The following is a 20037-nucleotide window of genomic DNA, read 5'->3' as shown; positions in this document are numbered from 1 at the left end:
CACACCAAAGCACACCAAAAAAAAAGAGAATGATAATTCCCTGAAAAAAAACTAATAATTAAAAAAAAAAAAGGGGGAAAGGTGCGAGAAGCAAAAACACAATTATTTGGAATGACAAAAGCTTTTTTATTTATTTACTAAATAAAAGTGAAAATATCATAGCATTAATATGGCAAGAAATGATTTTCAGTATCCTTACAGTGAACTGGGAGTATATGGGGTCTTCAGCTATGGACAGTCCAAAATACTTGACTTGTACTTCTTTTTCTTCAAATGAGAATCCTGTGACAACAGCATTTCAATGGTGCTATTAATTACTATCATGTGCAAAAGGCATCATTAGCAGGATTACACAAAAACTATAGCGACCCCTACCTATTGTGCTTTGATATTTATGTTAAATAAAACAGTAAGAAGAACACATAGCATTTCCATTTTAGTGCTAAGCTGAACAAACGTGGATATATGCGTCCTCACTAGGTGAATTCCAAATCAGTGTGAAGTGTGCCTTGATAGGTGGGAAAGCGCTTTACAAGGGAAAAACCAAGACCATTAATTATTGATTTCCTGTTTTGGTATTTTGAGCTTCACTTGGAGTCATTCTGCATTTTGAGGAATTTTGCTTGTACAGTCTTTTTCCTCAAATGGATCATTGAACCAGAAACTGCAAAGACGCTAAATATGAATTTATGTCTTCTTTTTAAAGGAGTAAATTGTATTGCCACATGTGGCCCTGGTTTAGTTTGTTGTAAAAATTCAAATTAAAAACGGGGGGAAATAAAATTGTAATCAGTCACATCCAAATGGTGTCTCTATATAATATTCATTCACTATTAAATCAACATTGACATAAAAATGTGAAGTGCGCTGACATTATGAGCAAAAACATTATTGGCTGTTTAATGGACTCTGAATAATTACCAGGGCAAACTCCTCTCTTGCACTGCTGACACACACGCACATCAAAATAAAAGCAGCATATACTTGATGTTCATCCATGAGCTTGATGGCTCGGGGAATAAATGAGCACCAAACGACAACCTTTGTTGCTCATTTGAGAAGTACGCCAAAATATTTATGTGCACACCTGGCTATTATGCTATTTGTTAGCTCAAGTGTCCAAAGCATTATATTTATAGCATACTGTATCGTACCTTGTGGGTTGAAGCACTTGGTAGTTTGGCTGTGATCTAGTCGGCATACCGCCCCAGATCCATTATTCTGAAGTGGTGCAGTAACGAGTACCCTGGGATGAGAGAAACCCAAATGGATGTCAATCTCAATTAGTTAGGTGTGATACTGGTGAGATTTTCTCTCTCAAAGATTGTTGTCTTTTCAATAACAAGCAGTTGTCAATTTAACCACAAAAAGCAGAAGAAACCCAAGCATACCCCTTCTTGGAGCCAGACACGAATTGAAGCACTTTGTATCCGAAGAAAGCATTTTGATCACCATTGTAGACTTTGGGATTTGTGGTGTCAATGTTGAATGCCAAAGACACGGGGAGAGCTACAAAAACAAACCAAAAAAAGTTATTAGTCTGGCTGAGTCTTTATATATATACAGTATATATACACTGTATATATATAATGCATATATTTGTAAAGACTGGGGTCAAGTTGTATTTTACAATTTTTAAAATGTGGAGAATTTCACAAGTTACTTCATGTTAAAGATTAGATAGCTCTTAAGATGAAAAGAAAAATGCACTGAGCTGTCACCAATGTCTTACAAATGCAATTATGCCAACTAGTGGCAGAAAACTGACCTCAACAAAAATCACTTTCACACTCGTTTTTTACAGTACAGTATATATTTTTAATTTTAACTGAGGCCACATTAGTTTAAAATTGTTTTCCACTTTATTTAATCTAATATTTTATTGTACATTTTATTGTACATTTAGAACAGATATAAATTTTGCGATTAAACATGAGTTAACTAAGTCATGCGATTAATTAAGATTAAAAATTCTTCTTCTAAAGAGTTCTTCTGTAAAATGCTGTTGAACAACCACACTAAGACAATATTTATACAATTAAAATAAAAAATAAAAAAGGATTCCTAAACCAAAATATAGAACAAAACAAAAAGAAAGATACATTTAAATCTGTCACACCGCGGTGAGGGTGTCTTGTCATTTCCTGTTTTATTTTGAAAATTGACTCCTCTCGTTTCAGGTCACTTGCCTTTCCTCGTGTGGTGTCAGTGTCAACCCTGATTCCTGATTGTGTCCACCTGTTTCCCATTACCCTCATGTGTTAAATGGTCTGCGTCTCCCCTGTCTTGTGCCTAAGTGTTTTCGTCAGAGCCACTGAAGCCTGTTACAGTCCACAGCCTTGTTGCCGTGTCCCTTGAGAGAACTTTTGTTTGTAACTTTGAATAGCTATAGTATTGTTTAGTTAAAGAGTGATTTTTGTTTTGATTGTAGTTTAGACTTCCTCCCTTTTGGAGCGCCTTTAGTTAAATTTTGAATAGCTTTTATTTTCTCCCTCTCAACGAGGAACTTTTGTTTTGTTTAATAAAAGCTGCTTAAGCCTCTACCTCTTTCTCTGCGTCTGGGTTCTAAAACTGCCACGTTGTGTCATTACACTTAGGCCCGTATGGACCCAGCAGAGAGAGAGCAAATGGTCGCAGCAATGCGAGCTCAGGAAGCCCGTCTATGCCGGCAAGAAGAGTTTCAGACCGCCATGGCAACGCGAGTGACCGAGCTCTCAGCACAGTTACAGGACGTTCAGGGTCGCACCAATAGCCCTCCGGCCGTGCCAGAGATTCAAGCAGCCTTGCCGATTCCGCCCGTGCCGTATACCGGATCGGGGATCAAGCTAGCCTCCCCTGAGCGATTCTCTGGGGAGCCAGGTCAATGCAAGGCATTTTTAACAGACTGTGACATTCATTTTGAGTACTCCCCCCAGGCTTTTCCCACAGATCGTTCCCGGGTGGCTTTCATGATTTCTCACCTGACTGGGAGAGCCAGAGCTTGGGCCACGGCAGAGTGGGCCCACATTTCCCCACTCTGCGGCTCCGTCATGGAATTCCGAGCCGCTCTTCAGAGGGTCTTTGATCCAGCCTGTTCCGACTGGGAAAGGGTCCGGCCGCTAAGCAGCCTGATACAAGGAAGGGACTCCGTGAGCGACTATGCCATCCGCTTCCGCACTCTCGCGGCAGAGAGTGGCTGGAACTCCACGGCGCTCTATGACATCTTCCTCAAGGGCCTGGCGACGTCCATCCAAGAGCTTCTCATCTCAGTCGATCTGCCACCGGATTTGGACTCCCTCATCGCCCTGGTCATACGGACGGATCATCGGCTGCAGGAGGTGACGCAGAGCCGCGGTCGCCGGGCAAGGACGATGGAGGGATCCCCGCTCTTCCAAGCATCAGGTGTGTCAGCGCCTCTCGGATCCTCGCCAGTTCAGCGCCTCTCGGATCCTCGCCAGTTCAGCGCCAACCCGAACCAAGAGGAGCCCATGCAACTGGGCAGAGCGCGGCTTTTGCTGGAGGAGAGACGGCGTCGACAGCTGGAAGGTCTGTGCTTCTACTGCGGGAACCGAGATCACCTCGTGGTCGCCTGCCCAGCCAAAAGGACCCAAACGGTGAGTCAAGTCACGACTCCAGTGTCGGTCCCACGAAAACTCACACCAGTAAGGATCATTCACCGCACCACTCCCACAGACCTCTATGCCCTGATAGATTCTGGTGCAGATGAGAGCCTAATAGACTGGGGGCTTGTGAGACATTTAGGAGCCAAGACTGAGCCGCTAATTAAGCCCATTAAGGCTAGGGCACTAAATGGTAGTGAGTTATTCATTATTACACACATCACAAAACCCATCCAGCTCCAAGTTGGCAAACATAAGGAGCACCTAGTTTTTCATGTTTCAGTCTCCTTCACGGACCCTGGTCCTAGGACACCCATGGTTGTGTGAACACAACCCCCATGTAAACTGGTTGACTGGCGAAGTTCTGGGATGGGGGAAGAATTGTGTGAGCCATGGGGTTGGTTCACCAAATCGAGAAGTGGACATCACAACTGTTGATCACATTTCTGTTAAATCCTTCACAGGCTCTGAATACCCGAATCTGAGCATCGTCCCTCCTTGCTACCATCACCTCCAGGAGATATTCAACAAGACCAAAACCATGTCGTTCCCACCCCATCGTGCCTATGACTGTGCCATAGAGCTGATTCCAGGTTCCACCATTCCCAAGGGACGCCTATATTCTGTTTCAGGACCAGAGAAGGCGGCCCTTAAGGAATACATCAAAACTTCCCTGAAGGTTGGACTGATTCGTCCTTCCTCATCACCAGCGGGAGCAGGTTTCTTTTTTGTGGGGAAAAAGGATGGTTCTTTACGGCCTTGTATAGACTATAGCCTCCTTAATGACATTACGATAAAGAACCGCTACCCCCTTCCTCTCATGTCCTCCGTGTTTGAAAATCTTCAACAAGCCACGATCTTTACCAAATTGGACTTGCGCAATGCCTACCATCTCATTCGGATCCGGGAGGGGGATGAATAGAAAACAGGGTTCAATACACCTAGTGGCCATTACGAGTACCTAGTCATGCCCTTCGGTCTCACTAATTCACCTGCGGTTTTCCAGGCCATGATAAATTACATTTTGAGAGACTTTCTGGACCTGTTTGTGTATGTTTATTTAGACGACATACTGGTATACTCGTCAGATCTAGCCACACATCAAATCCATGTTTCCAAGGTTCTTCAAAGACTGCTTGAGAACAAACTATATGTCAAGGCCGAGAAATGTCTTTCATGCCAAAACAGTCTCCTTTCTGGGCTTTGTCATAGCCCCAGGGAAGGTACAGAGGGATCTGGCTAAAACTAGTGCCGTGAAGGAGTGGCCCACTCCTGACAGCCGCAAGAAGGTTCAGCAATTCCTCGGGTTTGCAAACTTTTACAGACGCTTCATCAGAGGGTTCAGCCCAATAGCTGCTCCTCTGCATGCCCTCACCTCCCCTCTGGTGAGGTTCAGCTCCGAGCCTGCAGCTAAGGAACCAGAGGCCATCCTTTCGCCGAACTGTGTGGTTGGAGCCGTGACATGGCAAATCGAGAGGGATGTTAAACAAGCCAACGGTGAGGCAACCCCACCAAATGGATGCCCGCCTAATAGACTTTGTCCCAGTGCAGCTGCGCCCACAGGTGATCCATTGGGGCCACACCTCGCTTCTTTCCTGTCATCCGGGAGTCCGACGGACAATGTACGCCATCTCCCGGCGATTCTGGTGGCCTTCCATGGAGCCGGAGGTCCAGGAGTACATCGAGGCCTGCTCGGTATGTGCCCGAAATAAGACATCCACCAGATCACGCATGGGCCTGCTGCAGCCCCTTCCCATTCCTTCCAGACCATGGGCAGAAATATCCCTGGATTTTGTCACAGGACTCCCCATCTCCAGAGGTAAAACCACAGTTCTCACTGTAGTCGACCGATTTTTCAAAAATGGTCAGGGTACCACCCTGAGGCTAATGGCCAGTCTGAACGTCTCAACCAACAGTTAGAAACTGGTCTACGGTGCCTTGTCTCCCAGAATCCTGCAACGTGGAGCAAACACCTGGTCTGGGTTGAGCTTGCCCATAACTCTCTGCCTACCTCTGCCACTGGACTCACCCCATTCAAATGCGTTTTTGGATACGACCCCCCCCTTTTTTGCTAACCTGGAGTCTGAGGCCTCTGTTCCTTCTGCCCATGCCTTGGTCCGTCGCTGCCATCGCATCTGGGCAGCCGCTCGGCAAGTACTGGAGCGCAAGCGAGCAGCTGATCGGAAGAGGAGACCTGTTCCAGTATACCAGCTGGGGGATAAAGTGTGGCTGTCCTCCAAAAATCTTCACTTAAAGGTGCCATGCCAAAAGTTGGCACCACGGTTTGTGGGCCCGTACCCCATCTCCAAGGTGATCAACCCGGCTGCTGTCCGTCTTCGCCTGCCTCGGTCCCTTCGTGTTCACCCAACGTTCCACGTTAGCCAAGTCAAGCCAGTCAGGGAGAGTTCCCTGGTTCCGGCTCCTACGCCCCCGCCGCCTCCTGTGATTGTGGATGGGGGTCCAGTCTACAAAGTAAAGCGACTACTGGCCGTCCGAAAGCGGGGCCGGGGCAGGCAGTTCTTGGTGGACTGGGAGGGGTATGGGCCCGAGGAGAGACAGTGGATACCTTCCCACTTCATTATGGATGACTCTCTAATTAAGGACTTCTATAGGGATCATCCTGACCAGCCTGGGCCGTCTGGAGTCGGCCCTAGTGGGAGGGGTACTGTCACACCGCGGTGAGGGTGTCTTGTCATTTCCTGTTTTATTTTGAAAATTGACTCCTCTCGTTTCAGGTCACTTGCCCTTCCTCGTGTTGTGTCAGTGTCAACCCTGATTGCGTCCACCTGTTTCCCATTACCCTCATGTGTTAAATGGTCTGCGTCTCCCCTGTCTTGTGCCTAAGTGTTTTCGTCAGAGCCACTGAAGCCTGTTACAGTCCACAGCCTTGTTGCCTTGTCCCTTGAGAGAACTTTTGTTTGTAACTTTGAATAGCTATAGTATTGTTTAGTTAAAGAGTGATTTTTGTTTTGATTGTAGTTTAGACTTCCTCCCTTTTGGAGCGCCTTTAGTTAAATTTTGCATAGCTTTTATTTTCTCCCTCTCAACGAGGAACTTTTGTTTTGTTTAATAAAAGCTGCTTAAGCCTCTACCTCTTTCTCTGCGTCTGGGTTCTAAAACTGCCACGTGTCAAAATCCAAGGTGCCAGTTTATCTTGTTTGTTTTGTTTTGCTTGTTTGTTTATTGAACTAATAACTAACTTATTTAAACAAGAATCAGAAAAAGAAAATACAAATTTAAAAGAAGAAAAACCTTATGCGATCATCAATTAGTCAGTTTACATGTTCAAAAGGGAGTAGGAACAAGTTGAAAACGTATCTAGTCCTACCCCTTATTCGTTGTATGTTTTGACTTATTTCATTATTGATACAATAATATTTCAATGAAAAAAAGAAAAATGTATAAACATGCTCGTGTATACAACTGCACTTGACATGTATGTAAATTTTCCAGCAGCATATGTACATGAAATTCTACACAGTAGTCAGAAGCTGCTTCAGGTTTTCTCCTGAACAGTAGAGAGTTGTCATCAGCAAATAAGACACTTTTTAATATTTTTGAGACAACAGATATCATTTATGTACAATATAAATCGTTTAGGGCCTAGCACAGATCCTTGGGGAACCCCATGAGTGATCTTCAAGTGTTTTCATTGCATATTAAGCTGCAAGTACTGATACCTATTATCTACCTATAACTTTTCAGCCATTTATGTGCTAAACCTTTTATGCCATATCTCTCTAATTTATTAATATAGAATGGTTTATGGTATCAAATGCTTATTTTTTTCTTTTTTTTTAGATCTATAAAAATCCCATCAGTAATTTTTTAAATTATCTATGTTAGTAGATATTGCTTCCACGAGTTCCATGACTGCTATTGAGGTGGTCCGTTTTTCTCTAAACCCATATCTTGACTGTAAAACCAAAACATCTGAGTCTACTTTAAGAAATACATATATGACATATATGAAAATATATAATATTGATATTTAGCAAGAAATTATGATATAGAATTAATTTGGTAATTTTGTAAAATTATTGTTTGTAAGCAGTGTTGGGAATAACAGCGTTTAAAGTAATGGCGTTATGTAACTGTTTTTTCATAAACGGACTAATCTAACTAATTATTCTCCCCGTATTTGAAATGCCATTATCGTTATTGTATGTAAAATGCGTTGCGTTACAATTCATTTATTAGTTTCAAGGCTCGAAGTAAGCTGCAAGACATCTTCCTTTTGGACCTAAGCTCGCCTGAAAGTCATTTGTGACATTAATCAAAATAACAGTAGAGATTTGCCGAAAAACGGCCGCTACGAGGAGTGATTTGTTGACAATTCTGTTCCACCAAGAACCATTAACATCACGACTCCACTAGCAAGCACCATAACAGCGATCAAGAAAAGATACCGGTGTTTGGTAAGTCATATCGACACGCTCGCCTAGTATAACAACAATGGTATTTCTATACTCTTATTACTTTTATTATTATTATACTCTTATTTCACCAGTGCTAAACACATAAAAAGTGTTGGAAGAAATATCCAGTCTCGGCAAAACAGCATTTGTATGTGAATGATGCAAGCCTTGAGTTGGGCAGTTTTCTGACGTGTACAAAGTGTACAAAAGTTTTTTAAAGAGATCATGTGGAAGCTGATGATTGAGGAAATGGAGTAGTACTTATGGCAATGATTTTGGCCATGATAGCATTAAGAACTGTATATTTCATAGCATTGGTTGTTTCTTTTAAATATTATTGATTATTTTAGTCCGCAACAATCATAAAAAATGCCCGTAAATCATGGAGGGACTGGCTAGGTCTGTCTACAAATTATTTATAGATGACAAATGTACCACAAATCACCAGTATTTATTTTATTTTTTATTTTTATTATTTTGATTGCTGTAGTAATTGGCAGTTGTAGAACATACATCACCACTCCAAATTTGATAAATTATTATTATTATTATTATTATTATTATTATTATTATATGATATGTCATTATGGAGTGAGGCATTTGTGTGACATAAATATTCACAAAAATAAATAAACACCCTATATAGGCTGGATATAATTTGAATCCCTTGTATAAAGATATACTAATAATAATGATAATAATAATAATAATAACAATACTTTTTTTTAAATGTAAAAATCCAAATCATTTGAGATAGAACTTTTTTTTTAAGTAGTGAAAATGGTTACATTGCCTGGTAATGTGTTACTTTTACTATGAAGTAATTTAATTACTAACTCAGTTACCTTTTTAATCAAGTAATGAGTAACTAAAACTAATTACTTTTTTAAAGTAATGTTCCCAACACTGTAAGTGTGTCGTGACTGTAGCTGTCATTCAAATTGTGTTGATTAGGGCAGATATTACAAGTTTTATTTCTTTTCATTTCATTTAGTTTCTTTTACAGAATTAAATAAATAAATACATGAAATGAAATGAAATGGGGACATTGTCTTGTGTCAGCCTAAAAACCACAAGCTTCTGACATTTAAGAACTCTCTGTCAAATATGGCATATACAGCAATTATTCTTGCATGTTTCTTCCCTACCAGGGGCTGCAATTAGGTGTGGTGGGTATGTTCGATTAATTTAGTACCTTATAGCCCAGACTAAGCGAAAATCTGTGGCTGGCATTGAAAGAAAAAAAAAAACATAAATAAATAAAAAAGCTTCTTTAGAGTTTGTAACAGTATTTTGCTTGAACAGATCGTGCATGAATAAACATAAATACAGCGATCAGGACATAAACATAACTATAGATGGTAAACCTATTAATGAAGTTCACTACATTTCTTGGAATCCATAGTGATCAATCTATAAATTTCAAAAAGATGAGTTGGTTAAAAAAAAAATGTATGGAAACTTGTTATTTTTAAAATTAAGACAAATTATTTGCTCCCATGAGAGTCATCGTTATGCTTGCGTCAGATACTGTTTTTGATCCTCATTTGTCTTATCGCAATATTATCTGGAATAATACTTATCCTACATCCATCCATTTTCTTAACCTCACAAGGGTCGCAGGGGGCTGAAGCCTATCCCAGCTGGCTTCGGGCAGTAAGTGGGGTACACCCTGAACTGGTTGCCAGCCAATCCAGGTTACTTATCCTACATATACTGTCAAATTACTCATTTTGAAAAAAGAGGAAAAAAAGCAATAAGAGCAATATACTGATCTAAATATAATACAAATGCTCTATCCATATATGATCTCCTAACGCTTCCTGAATGTAGTTTGCATGTTTCTATAATGTACCATATGTGTTCAATGTAGCCCAGACAGAATAATGTACTATTATTACTTTTATTACTTTGAAATTGTGGACATGAATTACTGGTAGGCTAACCTTGAAATAGTTTTATCCCCACATCTGTCTTTTGATTTATACATAATATTGCTTATTTTATAACTCAAAAGGAAGATAACTTACCAATGACCCACATGAACAGGAAGAGCCAAAGCTGAACAAACATCTTTCTCGTTGCACTTCTCCATACAAAGGCGAGGTGCAGTTTGAGGCCCGTGTCTATCTATGCAACGCTTCCGGCCTAAGGCGTTTCCTTAACAGGTGGTTGTGACACTTTGGCTAGAAGTCTGAGAGACTACAGCACTTGTAAGGACTCAACAATGTTGAGTTTAATTGAGTATGTCAAAGGAGACAAACCAACATAAATCGATTTTAAGAGAGATTGGAAAAAAAAAAATCATTATCTAAAAAGCCACCTATTTGTACTGTATGTTTTTTGGTGTCTTTGGTGGCACTTTCCCTTTGTGACTTTTGAGTGGGAGAATCAGGTCTTGTGAAATGTTCTTCCTCTTTTGTGTGTCAGATTTGAGAACTAGAAGAATTTTTCATACATTAAGTGTGGGTGGGAGCTGGCAGAAACAAGATGAGTTTCCAGTTTCTGTATTTCCCCTTAACTAATGAACTATGAACTATCAATGGCCTTTCACAAGTTTAAGCACTATTAAAAACTTAAAAACGAATCTACACTCCAAAAAATGAAATGTTCGCTCAACTTGAAAAATTGAGGTAACAATTTGCATGCATCTTTTTAAAGGGTCAGTAACAGGAAAAATCTACATTTTGGAGCTTTTAGCCAAGTTAAAATGCTAATTCCTCCCCAAAAACATCACCGAAGTGGTGTTTTCCTCCATTTACCCCTCTATGAGAAATTCTAGGTCACTCTGCTCTTCAAGCACCAGCCCCTCCCAACCCAAGAAAACGAGCGGGGCCGCACAAGCTGATGTCATCAATTGAGGACCCGCACCACTTCTGTGGACTAAACACACACCCACTCTCTAAGACCTCCATGCTCACAGGATAGTAATAAAAGTAGCCTTTATCAGTAAACATTATGTCCAATTGAATTCAAAGCAATCAATTATTCTTCACATTTGCAATGTCAAAGTGCAATGACAATTGGCCGTTTTAAATTCCCAGAAAGGTTCCGTGCTGCGGCTGATGCTTACAGGTAAAAACTTTGTGCCATAAAACCTACATGAACAAATGGTGCAGTGGTTAGTGTGCTCACCTGTAAGCAGAAGGTCCGGGTTTGTGTCCCATGCAAAGCTTTTTTTCCCCCTTCTTCCTCTACTACGATTTCTCGCTGCAAAGGAGTCATTTTGTTTCAAATGTTTATTGAACATCCATCCAATTTCCACATTTAAAGAAGACACGGTTTTACTGCAAGGGCTGGCCGGTCTCACAGTGTGTGAACAGGTAAGACTATGACGAAACCCAGAAAACAGATGAGCCACGATTGGTCGTTACCTACTTCCTCAGCACAGGTGATGTCATCTTCAGTCGACAGCAAGTGGACAATTTTTTTTTTAAATTTATTAATTGTAAATGAAAAATAATGAAATTATCACATTCATTCTGGTCAAAATACTAATGTTTTACTGCTGAAAATGGCTCAATGAGTCAAGTATCCCTTTAAAGTGACTCTGATTGATTCCAAATAAATTTCAGCTGTTCTAGTGGGCTTTTCTTTTTCCTGGTATAGCCTATATCTCATCTGTGGCCTGTCTTTATTGTAAGCAAATACAGTCGTTCAAAATCTAATTTGGCTGAATGTAAAATACATTTCTGGTGCTTATCCTTCATTTAGGTCTGACTAAGAACCAGTCTTTTGAATCTTTAGTGAGAAGTCCACAACTGGACACCCTTGTGTAATACAGCCCAGGGAGATGATGTCCACACAAGGAGACAAATATTCAGCTAGGTTGTCTGGTGTTACTCCTCCACTGGCTTCTATCAGCAGAGCTGGAAATTGTTGCTTCAGTGCACCAGCTGAAACATGGAGCGCCTGTAGTATAATATATTGTTTGATGTGGATTTTGGCAGGGAAATACTGAAAGTTATGTGCTAACATTTTGTGTACCTGAGGCTGGAAATTGTCAAGCATAACAATGTCTGCTCCTGCTGTGGCTGCCTCCATGCCCTCTTCTGTAGAGCGACACTCCACTTCAATCTTGCTGCTGAAACCACACACTGACCTGGCAGCTTTCACAGCCTGCAGAGCAGAAAATACTTGTTTGATTAATCATAAATTATATTCAATTAGCTTTAGTCAAAAACAAAGTGATTACAGAATTTTACAGAAAAACAAAGCCAATCGGAAAGTTGAAGGTGAATCAGCAGCTTATCAAGACTTCACTTTTTTCTTTTTAACAAAACATACCTCAACAAAGAAAATCATTGAGTCAATAGACTTTGTTAAAAATAGAGAGCTCATAAAATATACATTTTGTTGTGTTTTTTTATCACTGTCATTGGAATACAATGGAACCTCGGAGTTTGAACGTCTCGAAACTCGTACAAATCAGACTTCAACGAAAAGTCAAAAATGCCTCGGAGTTTGAACTCATTTCAGAGTTCAAACACCCAAGCAAATCAAGCTAAGCTAAACGTACCTTGTAAACGGGTAGCCGAGTGAAGCTGAGCGAAGCCGAGCAATGCCGAATGCTCACGTAGCGGTAGTTGAGACAATACACTGCTCATTTCCAGTCAGATCGTGAATACTCATGGAGGTGCTCCATACTCGCGAGTGCATTTTGATTTTTCCACGACAATTTTGTTCGCCATGGGACCAAAGAAAGACAACAGTGCCAGTGGCAGTAAAGCAAAACATACAGTGCCACGAACCACAGTGGAATTAGGAAGGAGATTATTGCGCTGTTGTAACTACTGTGACTACGTCTGTAAATACTAGCACGAGGACACCCCTTAGCTGTTCAACAACGTGCCTGACAGTAAACAATGCATGCAAAGACCGCTTAGTAGTCTAACAATGTGCCCAATGTAAAATACACAAACTCAGCACTAAACTAAAGCTAGCATTAACATAACATTTATCATCCACTGATGCCATCACACCACAACAAAAAGGGTAAGGTATTTTTTTTATTCTTTAAATGCTGTACTGTACTATGAATGTAAAAAACATAAATAGAAATTAAAATAGGAATTTTCTGTTTTTGGAGCTTGGGAACGGATTAATTGCATTTACATTATTTCCTATGGGAAAAAAATGTTTCGGAGGTTGAACAATTCAGACTTTGAACACTTCGCTGAAACGAATTATGTTCAAACTCCGAGGTACCACTGTACTGTCAATTACAAGGGATTTCACTCTCAGAAGTCTATTCATTTCAAGAACTCTCACCTTCTTAAAACAAAGGCCTGGGCATACTTTGACTTTTTTGTTTTGTTTTTTTACACTATACAGGTCATAATGCTGGCTACCTCTGCTAAAATTGGCTGCATCCTTAGATGAACAGATCAATGTATTCTACTCCTGAAATTAATATGTCAATAAATAATCAGTAATTGGTTCCGTTTTTATTTTTTTTTTGAAAATGAAAGAAAAAGACTTAGCTCATTATTTTTGGAAGGCAAATGGTAAATGGACTGATTTTTATATAAAATATAATTCAGAAAAGAGATCAAATGAGTGCTACCTTTTGCAGTGTGCATATATGTTACATACTATATTATACGAGGGGCAGTCACAAAGTAATGAGCCATGTTGAATTTACCCGACTCGTATTTTTTTCCCCATATTTTTTTCATTTTTTCCTTTCAACAGTGTGTTAAGAATTTTAACTCCTTTTGTAGTAACTACAAACTTTATATACTCCTTTTATTTTAAGTTTTAATGAGCAGTTTAACTTAAAATACTAATTTACAGAGACTGTTTAAACAAAAAATGCTTGAACACATCATCTTCCTGTAAGCCATTTCGGAAATGGCATCGTCATCGGATGTCCGTCAGAGAGCTGTGATTGAATTCCTTGTTATGGAAGTAAACATGTTCAAAAGATTGGAAAAAGTTTATGGTAATGCTGCAATAGGTCAGAGCATTGTCAAAAAATGGATAATCAGGATCAAAAGCAGAGGTGTCAAAACCAGGTCCAGAAAGTAAAAACCTTGCCACAGTTTGGCTTGAGCCGCAGGTGCTTCTCAGGTAAACAAGCTGTTGAATGGATGCACCTTTGGCTCAAGCCAAACTGTGGCAGCATTTTTACTTTCTGGACCTGGATTTGACATCTCTGGTCAAACACAAAACAAACAAAGAAGTGGAAGACCATCATGATGTTCAGCGGTTAATCGTAGGGTGACGACGTTCCAAAGATGGCTCAAGGCTCGTCATGATGAACCCAGGAGTCATCTCCTGTCATATGAGCAGGGTTGGGGAATCGGGGTCAAAAAAGTAAAACCCTGTAATAGTTTGGCTTTAGCCACATGTGCTTCTACTTAACAGGTGGAGATGAGCTTGTTTACTTGCCAGTTCAATAGAAACACTTGTGGCTAAAGCCAATCCGTGGCAGGGTTTTTAATTTCTGGACCTGGATTCCCCAACCCTGGAACTAATGCTGCATTCGATGAAAGTCGGATTTTCCAACTTCAAACCAGGAAGTGTGTACGGGAACGCCCCCTTGAACTCGGAAATCACACTTGCGAAGTTGGGGAAAAAAAGTACCCCGACTTCACTGACCGACTTCAACGTGACGTCACTCAACAATGGCGACCCCTATGGAAACACATACCGCGAATGGTAAAACGCCAATTTGCTCGAGTATTAAACTAGATAGCTTTCTTCATTCATAAATATTGAACATAACTTTGCGCAACAACAACGTGACAGTATGCCGCTATCGCTCTGCTTGAAATTATACGGTGGACTACAAAACTGTATGGAATGCTTATGAAATAAGATAAATATATAAATGAAGCAAAATTGTGAGAAGTCAAGTTTGCTGGTGGTGAAAATGTATTTTGAGGATCAAAACCAAAAACAGTTTATCACTATCCGCCATTTTGGTTGTTTACTTTCCCCTCAAACGCTTTCTGGTCGGAACTGAGAAAAGCCAACTGGGATAAATCCGACTTCCGACCTTCCTCAAATGCAGCATAAAGAGAAAATGATCAGTGTTCAAAAATGGATTGTTCCACAGATCTCCAAGTGCTCAAATGCCTTTTCATATTAACCTGGTTCAGGCTACAAAGCATGTACACAATACACATTTATGTTCTATATTTTAAGTTATTTTATCGTATTTATTTTCATTGTATTTCATTAATACTTTTTATTCATTATTGTTAGTACTGTGGTGTTATGGTTCCTTTAATATTCAATAAAGTGCTTCCATAAATTTTTTAAGCCTAATAATGTAACTGTTACATCCATCCCGAACAGTGTTACCTCACCCTGGTATTGGGGTAGGTTGTAACAGCATCCCTCTTTGTCTTTTACATGAATTAAATTACATTGTACACAATCTGTGATGGTGTGGTTGAAGTTCAAGTGTATGTCATTCATAGCAGACAAATGTGGGTAGCACATGTCAAAATTTGAGATCTCTAGCACAAAGAATCACTGAGTTGCAAATTCTCAAACAAAAAGTGTTACTATCATCCCTGGTCTCCATACGAATGTGGTATTATGTGTTGTTAAAAAGCTGTCACATATGTATTATCTCATTTATAAATCCATCTTTCCATCAATTTGCCAAACCTCAGATTAAAATTATTGATAGGTTTAATACAAACGTTTTTGTTTTTTTTAGAATGTACAGTCTACTCTTTAGAATAGAACACTTCAATAAGAGGATATCAAAGTGTGGCTGGTTTTGATAGAAACTGTACCAAATATATATGACAGGGCAAATATGAGGTAGACTTCTGGACAGAGTGAAGGGTGGGGGCACTGATGCAGCATGCCCACCTCCGTGATGCTTCCTGAAGCCCAGACATGGTTGTCCTTCAGCATGACCATTGCACTCAAATCCTGCCTGTGCATGGACACAGCACCCACCAGCATCGCATACTTCTCCACCAGGCGGAAGCCAGGCGTTGTCTTACGTGTGCCTGCCACTTCTCCACGCCATCCTCCTGCTCCTGCCTTTTTCCGGAGTTGAGAACACCGAGTGGCAATCCCTGAGGCCCGGGCAAGACAGTTTAGAGCTGGCCGCTCGCCCAGGAGCAGGCATCTAGCCGGGCCTCGTACCACAGCAGTAAGTGTGACAGCATCTGGGCCTATGGTTCACATAGTGTACAGTTAGGTCCACAAGTATTTTTATGATGTTTTTTTTTACCATTACTTTTTATACCACATTCCTTTTTAAATGATGCCCTGCACAGTTGAGTATGTTTGACAAGCAAACAGGTTTTCCAATGGCAGTCCCCTCCAAAAGTATTGGAACGGCAAGGTCAAGCTTTTTGTTTTTGCTGTATACTGAAGACATTTGAGTTTCAGATCAAAAGATGACTATATGAGACCCCCGCCCCACCCAAAAAACTGAATTGCCGCTTTTATTTCATATTCTCTACATCTATATGTGTTAAACAACTCAGGACAAAGTACCTTTTGTTTGAACCCGCCCACTTCAAATGAGCAAAAGTATTGGAACAGACATTTTTAAACGTTGAACATTTAAGAATTTGTGGCATAACCCTTACTTGCAATGTCTGTATCAAACAAACCGACCCCACCCATTGACCTCACCAGACTGTTGCGTTATTTCAGTCACTGTTTTTCTTTTTAAAGACAAAGGGTCTGCGTTTATCTTTTAATTAAGTATTCACTTTCGCAAGGTAAACGCAAACCTTATTGTCTTAAAAACAAAACAGTGACTGTATTAACTAAAAGACAAGATTACATATTGCGTTCGACCTTGGAATCCATTGCATATGAGAGTCAGTGTTTTGCATGTCTCATATTTTCCTGAAAGTTTATGAAAATACTCGGTTTTGGTTCTGCGTCAATTTATACCCCTTCTGCGAGTTATACTGATTAGATAATCGGATAACATGCAATACTGACCAATTTCATCTCCATCCTGGTAAATCCAATCGACGGTGCAGCCGACCTCAGTGAACACCGCTGTAAAGAAGGGACTTCCCGCCAAGATACTGTGAGGGCATTTACATAACAACCTTGCCTGCACCTCCTGTGAGCCCACACATACTCCAGCAGGATCAAAGTTTGGTGTGTCCTCTGCAAGCCATGCCTTTGCCAGCTGCATCACAGCGTGAGGTGGGATTGAGTGGGCGGGTGTGTGTTTGGAGGGCAGCATTCTACAATCAGTCATGAAACAAATAAATGATACGATGACTCATTGCCAGAAGGAGAAATTGTAAGAGGGAAAATAATTCATATATGAAATGTGATTTTACTGCGTTATATGTCAAACAATCTGTGTAGGAACTGACTGTACATTTTAGAGGTATTGTATATGGGTCATTGACAGATAAGTTTGTCCAATCATGCCCATTTGATGAATTATTATGTGGTGCGACCAAAATGAAATAACCAATTTGGGACTTTTATTTTGAAATACATTTATAAATAAGAGTTTGTATCATCCACATGACAGTCAAGAGCCAATGGGAGCAGTTATTAGCTTTGTACTCTCACAACTATTAAAATAGTCAGTGGTCATATTTGGACCTCGTTTGGTATGATCTGAAAAAAAAAATTAACATTAATTTTGTCCAACGAACATATACTTTCATTATCATGTTCCTTGTGTGGCTAGCTAGCTTGTTTTCTTTTGATGGCTAATTGTGCCTAGGTGTAGTTGTGAGTATGGATGGTTATTCATCAATAGTTAAGTCACGATTAATCGGTTCTAAATGTACAATAAAATTATTTTTCATAACATGAAAGTGGAAAAATGTTAAACTAATAGAAATATGGCTGCATCGTTTAGTCATTGATATAGTAATTTCATAATAATTCATAAATTGAGTTAAAACTAAACAGATGTACTGTACTGTAAAATACGGGTATGATATTGATTTGTGTTGAGGTTATTTTTCTGCCACTAGATGGCATAATTGCATTTGTAAGACATTGGTGACAGCTCAGTGCATTTTTCTTTTCATATTAAGAGCTATCTTGAAATAACTTGTGAAATTCTGCATGAAATAACTTGTGAAATTCTGCATGAAATAACTTGTGAAATTCTGCACATTTTTAAAATTGTAAAATACAACTTGACAAATATATGCATTATTCTTAAATATATTGCTGCTAAATTTTGACATGGACGTGTCTGCTGCGTTGCGACTGGAATTCCCCCAGTACAGGCTTTCCAAGAAAGAAAGGGGACGTCATTAATTGCACGTGAAAAAACAAATAGTGGCGTTAAAGGAAATTTAAATTAACACACTCATTTTTACACTCATTTTGACATATATATACTTAGTATTTATTTATTTATTTTAGATTTTAGTTTTTTGTAGGGGTGAGTGTGTGGCGGTGAGTGGTTTCCCCATTTTCCCACCATTATTCATGAAAAACATACAGTATTGAAAGTTTATCAGCGTTTTTGGTTAGAATCCCCCCATACTACTATAAACATACAGTTGTAGCTATGTTTACGAGCCTCATTGATGTAATCATGGAGGCTAATCATCTGCAATAGTTGTATAGGCTGTCACTTTTGCGACAGTATCACTTTTACTAGCAATACAAGGATAGAAGTCTCTGTAAGAAATTACTGTGGTACTATTCAATGGCTATAACAAACACATATTTTGTCACACAGTAGGCACAACTTATTGATTATGACGCTTGCCATGTAGGCTAAAATCTAACTCAATGAAACACAAATTCATGCCACTGAGACATTTACTTACTTTCCAGTAATCCTGGCTTCCTGCCGTTGAAACCGCTTCAGCCACAGGAAAATGTGATGTGGAATTTGACCCTTAGTGCATTCCATGCTGGAATGTTTATGTGCAATGAAGAGCTAGTGCTAGCACTGTGAACATATTGATTCGAATTCTTTGAAAGGGATGATAACAAATGAACTGTTCAGAGCAATGTGCCAGAGAATCAACATTGCTCATCTATTGTCAGTCGTTAATAATAGTAAGTTCAATGATAGATTTTCTTATGGTTTTGCTGTGACATCACGCACACCTCAGGACACAGCCACGGCTGCCATGCTGGAGGTCTACGCATTGGTTTTGTACCGGTGCTTATTGAGTGAGTGCTTGAATAAATACATTTGAAAGCCAACGTTAAAAAAAAAGGTGAAATACCATGCGTTGATATTTAGCTGCAACAATAAAGGTGGGAGGAGCAAAGTCAGGGACTGCTTCCCCGAAACAACCCCCCCTACAGCGACGGTCCAACAGTGGGTCCAAGAGGAAGCCAACGGGACAATGGCTGTCAGGGACAAAACGAGTGAACATACCCTTGGTTAGCGGGAGAGGCCGAAAGGGATCACCTGGAACTGTCTGCCAGTGACGTCGGGCGAAACACTCCCCACTGGCAACCGTCCGCTAAACGTCAGCTGTAGTCAGCATGTGGAAGGGCAACATCTTGAGGTAATGATTGAGAACTCTCAGTTCCAGAATTGGGCACCTTCTTCGGAACGAGGAAATAATGGGAGTGGAAGCCCCCAGGATGCGCCAAGGGATCCACGGCTTTGATCACATATTTGGCAAGGAGGGCCCAGGTTGTCGATGACAGTCTCTCTGACCAGGCTCGTGACAGTGGGCCGGCATCGGAACTGGACTGTATCCCTGGGTCAAGGTGGAGATCATCATCCGAAGCGAGAGCAACCCACTAACCGAACTGCTGTTGGGGTTGTCATTTCACAAGTCAAAATGGAGGTTAAAGGAAAGGAAGCGCTCCGCTATTGACAGTTCCAAACATCATCTTTGTTATTTCTGCAATGCAAATGCTTCCTTTACATGGTGTAAAAAAAATTACGTATTGTATTGATTTTGCATGTACCAGCATACAAACCAGGCAAATTGTTATAGTAGTCAAACGTCATTTAGTAACATTATGAAATCTAAATAACCCTCACAAATTAAATTACAACGATCCAAGTTCCAGTGCTTTTCAATGAGTGGAAGGCGTCATTTCACCAAGTTATACCAGTGTTGTGATTT

The 20037-nt window shown here is 40.2% G+C and overlaps 2 protein-coding genes across 2 annotated transcripts in view; both read right to left on the bottom strand.

Moving 5' to 3' along the window:
• Positions 1–10142, bottom strand: part of LOC144055656 (integrin alpha-M) — a 31254-nt gene extending 21112 nt beyond the window's left edge. The window contains exons 1-4 of the mRNA XM_077571829.1: positions 10048–10142; positions 1392–1509; positions 1155–1246; positions 200–282 (exon numbers count right to left, since the gene is read on the bottom strand). Coding sequence (XP_077427955.1) covers positions 200–282; positions 1155–1246; positions 1392–1509; positions 10048–10090 — 336 coding nt within the window. The 5' untranslated portion in view covers positions 10091–10142. The remainder of the gene's footprint in view (positions 1–199; positions 283–1154; positions 1247–1391; positions 1510–10047) is intronic.
• Positions 10143–11393: 1251 nt separating this feature from the next.
• On the bottom strand, positions 11394–17201 carry LOC144055452 (nicotinate-nucleotide pyrophosphorylase [carboxylating]-like). The gene is made up of 4 exons (XM_077571419.1): positions 16949–17201; positions 15851–16161; positions 12005–12136; positions 11394–11929 (listed from the first exon to the last, which is right to left on the bottom strand). Exons 1-4 carry the CDS (start codon positions 17199–17201, stop codon positions 11738–11740), a joined length of 888 nt encoding a protein of 295 aa, XP_077427545.1. The 3' UTR covers positions 11394–11737.
• Positions 17202–20037: the final 2836 nt, after the last annotated feature.

This window comes from Vanacampus margaritifer, chromosome 7 (assembly GCF_051991255.1).
Source record: "Vanacampus margaritifer isolate UIUO_Vmar chromosome 7, RoL_Vmar_1.0, whole genome shotgun sequence".
In the NCBI taxonomy this organism is placed as follows: domain Eukaryota; kingdom Metazoa; phylum Chordata; class Actinopteri; order Syngnathiformes; family Syngnathidae; genus Vanacampus; species Vanacampus margaritifer.
The sequence above is the reverse complement of the archived record's forward strand: the minus strand, read 5'-3'. Positions and strand labels throughout refer to the sequence as shown.

Coding starts and splice junctions, on each gene's coding strand:
- LOC144055452 (XM_077571419.1), bottom strand. CDS start 17,201: ATGCTGCCCTCCAAACACACACCCGCCCACTCAATCCCACCTCACGCT. Junction 12,137..15,850: donor CTTCAGGAAGCATCACGGAG/GTGGGCATGCTG, acceptor TCTGCTCTGCAG/GCTGTGAAAGCTGCCAGGTC. Junction 11,930..12,004: donor TTGACAATTTCCAGCCTCAG/GTACACAAAATG, acceptor ATTATACTACAG/GCGCTCCATGTTTCAGCTGG.